The sequence below is a fragment of the Cucurbita pepo genome, unplaced genomic scaffold (assembly GCF_002806865.2).
Source record: "Cucurbita pepo subsp. pepo cultivar mu-cu-16 unplaced genomic scaffold, ASM280686v2 Cp4.1_scaffold001195, whole genome shotgun sequence".
In the NCBI taxonomy this organism is placed as follows: domain Eukaryota; kingdom Viridiplantae; phylum Streptophyta; class Magnoliopsida; order Cucurbitales; family Cucurbitaceae; genus Cucurbita; species Cucurbita pepo.
The window spans coordinates 1-8,246 of record NW_019647384.1 but is presented as its reverse complement, the minus strand read 5'-3'; the positions used below and the strand labels follow the sequence as shown (position 1 = coordinate 8,246).

The 8,246-nt window shown below is 37.5% G+C and overlaps 2 protein-coding genes across 7 annotated transcripts; one reads left to right on the top strand and one right to left on the bottom strand.

The window, feature by feature from the left end:
- The first annotated feature begins 319 nt into the window (after nt 1-319).
- On the top strand, nt 320-3,053 carry LOC111786202 (heat shock protein 90-5, chloroplastic-like). Its single transcript, XM_023666545.1, has 7 exons — nt 320-442; nt 530-784; nt 1,299-1,401; nt 1,525-1,699; nt 2,073-2,178; nt 2,482-2,571; nt 2,668-3,053. The coding sequence occupies exons 1-7, from the start codon at nt 335-337 to the stop codon at nt 2,866-2,868; spliced, it is 1,038 nt and encodes a 345-aa protein (XP_023522313.1). The 5' UTR covers nt 320-334; the 3' UTR covers nt 2,869-3,053.
- On the bottom strand, nt 3,051-7,076 carry LOC111786201 (transcription factor bHLH49-like). Of its 6 annotated transcripts, none has more exons than XM_023666542.1 (10): nt 6,665-7,076; nt 6,395-6,504; nt 5,186-6,042; nt 4,850-5,086; nt 4,699-4,764; nt 4,552-4,620; nt 4,302-4,373; nt 4,019-4,216; nt 3,674-3,761; nt 3,051-3,596 (listed from the first exon to the last, which is right to left on the bottom strand). In XM_023666542.1, exons 3-10 carry the CDS (start codon nt 5,972-5,974, stop codon nt 3,556-3,558), a joined length of 1,560 nt encoding a protein of 519 aa, XP_023522310.1. In that variant the 5' UTR covers nt 5,975-6,042; nt 6,395-6,504; nt 6,665-7,076; the 3' UTR covers nt 3,051-3,555. The 6 variants fall into 6 exon arrangements, with proteins under 6 accessions (XP_023522310.1, XP_023522312.1, XP_023522308.1 ...); XM_023666544.1 differs by having other exon boundaries at nt 6,465-6,504; XM_023666540.1 differs by having other exon boundaries at nt 6,675-7,076.
- Between the last annotated feature and the right edge of the window lie 1,170 nt (nt 7,077-8,246).

Below are 8,246 nucleotides of genomic sequence, written 5' to 3'. Positions count from 1 at the left end.
TAGGCATAAACATAACATATCTTCTTTCCACCACTTTCCACCACTTTCCACTTACGATTTCCTTAAGTAGGGGCACATGTACCTAGTTTACGAATGTGTAGTTTGAAATTTGTTCTGGTCTTAGTAGTTGGCATTACTGATTGAACTCATGAAACTTAAAGGATTTGAATGCTACCGATGGGCCAGACCGAAATGGTAACCACAATTTAAAAGAAACTTTTTCCTTTTTCTTTCTTTTTCCATCACATTCCCAATCAACTTTGAGATTTTGTTTGCTCTCGATAGAAGATTATCTGTTACTGGCAATTTGTTGTTGCAATCATCAACATGCTTGATGAATCTACTTTTGTCAAATATTTTCCAGGTGAGAATTATGAGGAAGAGACTTGTCAGAAAAACATTTGACATGATTCAAGACATCTCTGAAAGTGAAAATAAAGAGGTTTGTAGCTATGAAGTCAAATATGACATAATCTATTTGCATTTTTTTAGTGCTGTGTAAACTGGAAAAAGGGAATCTGTGTTTCAGGATTACAAGAAATTCTGGGAGAATTTTGGCCGGTTCTTAAAATTAGGATGCATTGAGGACACTGGAAATCACAAGCGCATAACACCATTATTGCGGTTTTACACCTCCAAAAGTGAAGAGGAGCTGAAGAGCTTAGATGATTATGTCGAGAACATGGGTGAGAATCAGAAGGCAATTTACTATTTGGCGACTGACAGCCTAAAGAGTGCCAAGAGTGCTCCATTCTTGGAGAAATTGCTTCAAAAAGATATTGAGGTAAAAAAAAATTCTTCTATTCCAAGAAACTCTCACGGAGGGTTGATATTAGTTATTTTAGTCAACTCCCGATCATACAATTATGCTAAATATCCTCTATATTGATAAAATTTCTGAGGAGAAATAACTAATTCCAAGTTTAGAGTTATAAAGAAGCTTCTAGAGCTCTTATGTGGATGAATTGGATTGAGAGGCCAAAGATTTTTAGAAGAGTGAAAAAAACGTTTTTGTTTTAATTCTTTTTTTGGTGTTGGTGGTAGTGGGATGCTGCTTCCTCAAGTTTGGGTACTTATTACATGGTTCTTAACCCTTTTTCTTCTCTACTAACTTTTTTACTTTCTACCATTATAACTCTTTAATGAATGCTGGGAAGCTGTTCTTGCATAACTGCTGGGCTGAGTTGGGATGTTATCTTGTTCCACTTCCCATCTTTGGTCTGCTCTTTAATGAATGCTGTTTGTGTCTTTTACCAGCCTTACTGTACATCTAATGTTGGGTTGTTCCGTTCGATTAGGTTCTTTACTTGATCGAACCCATCGATGAAGTTGCAATCCAGAACTTGCAGACATACAAAGAGAAGAAATTTGTTGATATTAGCAAGGAAGATTTAGAGCTGGGTTTGTTCTTTTCTCCTCATTTTTGGTTTAGAAATTAGCCGACCTGCAGAGAATGTTATTTTGTTCTTGTGAAAGACAGTATGTTATTTTTTAATTATACTAATAATTGCTTTCTTGTATTAGGCGACGAAGATGAAGTCCAAGAAAGAGAAACTAAGCAAGATTACAACCTCCTCTGTGACTGGATTAAGCAACAACTAGGTGACAAGGTAGCAAAAGTCCAAGTCTCTAAGCGCTTGAGTTCTTCTCCGTGTGTCCTAGTTTCCGGCAAGTTTGGATGGTCTGCAAATATGGAAAGGTATGCTTTCGACATTAAATGCTCAACATAACCAATCTCGATGTGGACTGATATAAATGAGTACTTCTCTAATAGGTTATTATCTACACTGCGAGATTAAAAGTAACTCACTTATGTAAACAAGTACTCTTTTTTGTCTCAGTTTGGCCTCTTTCCTATTACAGATGAATATCATAATGATTTATGTAATAGTTCTTATAGATTTAGATTTTAACCATTTGATTATAACTAAACAAGTTGGATATTCCTGTCGAAATTGAGCTTTAAGCATTCTCTGATACGATTGAGATGCCGAATTTTTTTTTACTTGGAAATATATTTTTGGGGGTTTCAGTGTAACAATATCTTATCGATGATTTCCCCCTTATTCCAGGCTAATGAAGGCACAGGCTCTCGGAGATACTTCGAGTTTGGAGTTTATGAGGGGAAGAAGAATTTTGGAGATTAATCCAGACCATCCGATCGTCAAGGATCTAAATGTAAGACTTCTAACAATCCCTATGTTTTGATTGGGAATAGGTACTAGTTAGTCTATCTGTAAGACAATTTGATTAGGACATCAGGATGAAGCCAAATTTTTTGCCAAAGATTGATGCACGAACCACGTTCTCAACGTCTGAAAATTGCTTGCTTGCTTGCTGATGGGATGACATCCTCCTACTCTTATAGTTGATGGATTAGATGATTTGACTAAGGAGATTTTAGTTATACCATTGAGAAAATGGAATAAGAATAGTTCATGACAGTTTAGAAGTATGTTGACACATTGTCCTGTTTTACAGGCCGCTTGCAAAAATTCACCGGATAGCAGTGATGCTACTAGAGCCGTTGATCTTTTATACGAGACAGCATTGATATCCAGTGGATTCTCTGTAAGAGAAAGTTCAATCAATGTTTGATTATTTTCCAGGAGTTCATGATTTTGATTGATGTCTTACATTGTTCTCTCACTGCTCTTCTTCATACAGCCTGATAGTCCAGCTGAATTAGGAAACAAGATATATGAGATGATGGCAATGGCACTTGGAGGCAGATGGGGTAGATTAGAAGACAACGTCGAAGATGATGCTTCTGCTGCTGCTGCTGAATCCGAAAGTGCCGAGGCACCGGAAGTGCAAGTGATCGAACCCTCGGAAGTGAGGGCAGAGGATGATCCATGGCAGGATTAGGATGAAATTAACCTTGGCTAGATGTTAGAAGCCAGCCTTTTGACACTGCTTTGAAAGAAACAAGATATTGGTGGTGTTTGGCAGATCATTCAACAAGTTTTGATTCATAAATGCATCGATTTCGATGATTAAATCTGGATCCAGTGGGAATAAAATGCAAAAAGGTACACAATTCTTGAGAATAATGCAAATGAAATCTCTCACAGTTTGAAATGTCTTGGCCTTAACACGTCTAATGCTATCAAATGATGCCTTGATGAAAGAAGAAACTAACATACATATGTAAACAGATTGGAGTTCACACACACGAACTGCAAGATCTTAAATTTTAATGGGGAAAATGCAAAAACTTAACACTTTCTCAATCTTGGTGGAGACAGCAGCCTCTTTTCTGAACCATTACAACGTTCTCTGTTTTTGTGCAGCAAATCTTTGCCTTGCCTTGTATTATTCTCAACATCTTGCATTGAAATACATGCAAATGTGTTAAAACTGTTTGGATTCCCATCCCTACCGATCTCGCTTCAGTCCCCGTTCCAACTTCTCTTCCACGTTTGCGAGCTTATCGGCGAAACCCGCCATCAGACTTGGTAGAAATGAAATTTGCATTATTCTCTATGGATGCACATGCTAGTTTTACCCTATACAACTTCGAATCATGTAAAGACTAAGAGCTCGAATGCAAACTTAGAGTTCTGCTCTGGTGTTGTTGCATGGTGGAGGAGAGCCTGAGAGAGTAAAATGAAGCTCACTTACTTTTAAGAACTTAGATTTTAGCCTACGGAGAAACTTGAACGAATAGTACCATCGACATCTTGGCCACTGGTGGGGGCAGCAACGTCGAAGTTCCTTGGAACGACATTGTGGAGCTCGTTCTCCCATACATTCGGTAGCTGCAAAAGCCATATTCATGTCATATTACAATATGATCATAAAAGCATTGGAGTCTTAGAACAAAAGCATCTTGACGGGATGAGCTTTCGTGTCAACATCCATTTCTTTGAAACATAACCAAACACAAAATACAGTGTGAGTAAGCATGTTAGAGAGAGTTAATCCCGAGCGCCGGTGAAATATTATGCATCACATCGAACAGATAATTGCCCAAACATGCATGATAATTTAGTTCAGGATACATGAGAAAAAAAACCTGAACAGGCTCCTTGAATCCACCAACAAGTGATGTCAACTGGGAATTAATCGTTCTTCGTAGCAGGTCGGGAGAGCTCCCCATGTTCGGGATACAAGGCGGAATAACTCCATGGTGAGTCGGATGTTGCGGGAGGTAAGGCATAGGCAGATCAGGAGGGAAACCAAATAAGGATGGACCAGCCTTTGATTGCATGATCTGTTCAGAAACATGGAGTAAAGATTATCACATGGAATCAAAGAAGCATGAACTGTTTCATTGGATATCACAGTAGCCTGCTTACTTCTTTTGTAAGGAGCTCTTCGATGTTAAAATCCAGCTTGGGATTAACTGTTGCAAGTTTCATTGACAAAAACTGCAGAGTATTATGGAAATTAGATTAACCAAATAAGATCGTTAAAGATATCGACCGAATTTGAAACTATATGCTTAAGAACAAATGCTCTTATGCCGAGCTGGGCGGTTCATAAAGAACCAATCGGGAATATGGTCGCATAGTCCACAGAACAGGAAGTATGGTTTCTTTTCGTTACCTCGACTTGTCGTTGCAGCGATTGAACATAGTTAATGATCTCATCGAGCATTACAGCTTTGCCAGTGACCTGAGAACCGAGCAGCTTTTCAGGATATAGTGATGACAAGTAGACAAAACGAACAGTTCACAAATTCGACTCACAAACCTTACTGCACCCGGGCACGAGGTCTTGAAGGAGCCTCATTCTTTCACTTATCTTTTCTCTTCTTACCTATAAAGACAGTAAATTAGTCCCTTTCCCTATACGAAACTTGTTTTTAGTTAACTACAAGAAGAAAATGTAAGAAAATGTTAACCCTTTCGGCAAGACTATGGCTGTTCGTCGCCTGGCCTCTTCGAGCTCTAACGTGAATATATTCTTCTTTGGGCGCATCCGACGGTTGAGAATCTTGTTTTCCTTGCTTCCCAGCAGGCTTGTTAGTAGTAAAACTTGGGTTTTGGTCTCTGTCTCCGTTCTGCCGAGTTAACGCCCCGTTCTTCGCAGTTTCGTTAATTTGTTTTGGAGCTTCTTTCACTTGAGCAAGTTCCATATTCTAACAAAATCAAATATTCAATTCTAAGAAGTTAATGATAACATCCACCTCACCTCAATATCACACACACAAGACAGAAAAGGCATTATAATAGTTTACCCGATCGCCCCTTTTCCGTTTCTTGAAGCACAATCCTTCCCGAGATGGTTCAGCAATGGTACCTCCCAACGTGCATTGCTCGTCTTGACCGCCACTAAACCCAGTTTCATCAGATTCATTACCAGACTCACCAACACAACCTTGTTTAGCCCTGTCTCGAGACATCTCGCTTTCTTTCTCGGTCTTCGGTGGACTCTTTTCTTTACCCTCCAACACAACCTTGTTTAGTTCCTGACTTCCAAAGGCACCCCTAGAATGAATGCCATTAGAGCCTGAAATACCAAATGAACCAGCAGGTGGAGCCCCGAAAACGCCACCATTGAAGCAAGAGAACCGTGCAGCACGCTCTATGAACGCCGAATCAGCTGGTAGCTGAGACAAATTAGCTGGAAACATTCCAGGAACATTCCCTGAGAAAACTCCTTTCATCCATGAACTTTGTTGGTTCCAATCCATACCCAGAATTCTATCACTACTAGATCTCAAAGAACTCAGACCTTCCCCATCAACAACAGTCACATTAGAATCATCTATACTGTTTTGTTCATTAAAACCGCTGCAGAACCTCGAGCTTTGCGAGTTCGTATGATCATTCAACACGGTTGGAGTAAACAAGTTCGACATTGAAGTTGAAGGACAAGAAGAAACACCTAGATCTCCATTGCTAACGACCGAGGGATTCCCGGTCGAAACGAATCCAATCGACTCATTAGCAAATTGCCAACTAGAGGAGATACTCATAGGATCACTAGTCCTACACTCATCTTCAAACTCATCCTTCCCATTCATACTATCAGCAAAACAACAACAAAAAAACCACACAATCTCTCAACTTCTTTCCATCAATAAACAAGAATCTGCAGAGGAAAATCAAAGCAGATTCAAAATCATCCAATTCCCAGAGCCCAAAATGGCGAGTAAGAACAGAAAACAGAACAAACAACACAATGGCCACACATTTTTCAGAATCATCCACAATTACAGAACGATTTCAAAGCAAAACACATCAAATTCATCAACAGTTTCCAAAGAATCCATCCAAAAGGGAAGAACCCACTTCATCAAACGAGCAAAAATCATGCAAACAAGCATAAACCCATCAAAGGGTAACTCAAAATCATCACCAAAAAGAGGAAAAACAAAAACCCTAATCAGAGAAAGAAGAAAACAAGGTCGAAATCAGGCTTAAAAATGGCAGAAAAGATATACCCATTTCAGATTCTATTCAACTTTCCCCAAATTTTTAGTAGAAATAAGAGCTTGAAGTTAAGAATCCCACCTCCATTCTCCCTCTGCTGGCACTCACCTCTGCGAAAACACTGTCACAAACAGAGAGAACTCAGAGAAAATGCAGAGAGAACCCTCGTAATTTAGAGAGAGAGAGAGAGAAAAAAAGTGAAAAGCAGAGAAGAGGGTAAATGGGAATTGGAAGAAATAGCGAAAAGGAAACGGAACAGTAAAGGGACGCTGAATTTATACCCACGCTTACATGAAAAAGAGCGCCCTCGATGATTAACCATCGCCACTTCTACTGCAACAAAAAATAATTAAAGGGCCGAAAAGCAAACCCTTCTCTCTCTAATAAACCTTTTCTTGATTCACAATTCTTTATCATCAACTTGAACACTTCCCTCTGCCATTCTCAATATTTTAAGCTTATAATCATTCCTGTGTTTGAGCTAGCAACTGAAATTGCCAACTCTCATTTGGGTTTCTTCCCATTTTTTTAATCGAGTTCTTGAAACGAGAGAGCTGTATAAGATCTTTAATGGATGGGTTTGTTTGGTCAAGAACCCAATACAAAATCTTAAATCCTTTGAACACTTGTATTTGTTTAATCTTCAGTTTCGATGAACATGAACAGGATATGCATCTGGGTGTTATGTTTGAGTTCATTTCCTTTCAACGAACATGATTTCTTGCCTTTTTCTGAAATTTTTGGATCAAATCAAATGCACCAACCAATATCTATCCAATTTCATTAATGGATTTTACTGTGCTGAATTGAGTGAAGAGACAATTCAAGAGCTATAATTTTGTTGATGCCATTATTTTTGTGAAAATAAATGTCAAAGGTTGTTCTAAGTGTAAAGCTGTGTGCCACAAGAATAAGTTGCTGTCTTTTTGATTATTTCATTGTTTGCTCAATTATTAGTAGACCCATTCTAAATCTTTGAAATTTAAGATCTCCCTCACCATTTTTATTTTTATTTTTATTTTTATTAATTTTTTTTTAAGAATAATGCTACGATACCATGTTAAGAATGATACTATGATACTATGTTAAAACATAAGTGGGATCAAACGTTCGAGAAACATGGGTATGATCAAAAGTTCCAGTGCAGATCGAACGTCCGAGAAACATGGGTATGATCAAAACTAAATCTATAAATAAGAAAATACTCGAAATCCTAAGAATAAAGATAAGATATATCAATGACGGGAAGAACTAACTTATCGATTACTTGTACTAACAAAAGCTTTAGTTTGAAGATAAATATTAATATATTTCTTTTATTTCATTTTCAAAATAGATTTGTTTTAATTTATTTATTCCAAAGTGTATCTTTATGTTTACTTAATTTTAATTTTATTTATTTATTAAATAATATTTGTTTGAGGTGAAATTAGATTCGGATTACATTAGGAACTAAATTAATGAAAAAAGTTCAATATAAGACGTTGTTTGTGGCTAGCTGCTCGTTCTAAATATTATTTACTTACTTTATGTGTAGTTAGGTCTTTATTATTCTTGTCGTGTCAATACAGGGTTAATAATCGTTCACCAAAATTATGTTTACACCCACCAGGTGTAAAATGCCTCAAAATGTATTGTAGGGATATATGACTAATTGTCAATTTTTTAAACTCGGGTTATATGATATCAAAGATGTAGTTATTTCTTATTCGCTTTTAGTTTATAACATTGGTTTCTTTCAAATAGTCTTCAATGAATTTCTTCACTCATGTTTTTCTAAAATATTTCTTTCAAACGTGATCCAAGGCTCAATCATACGTTAACATTGTCTATAAAGTTTGACTTTCACACGGTTAATATGTT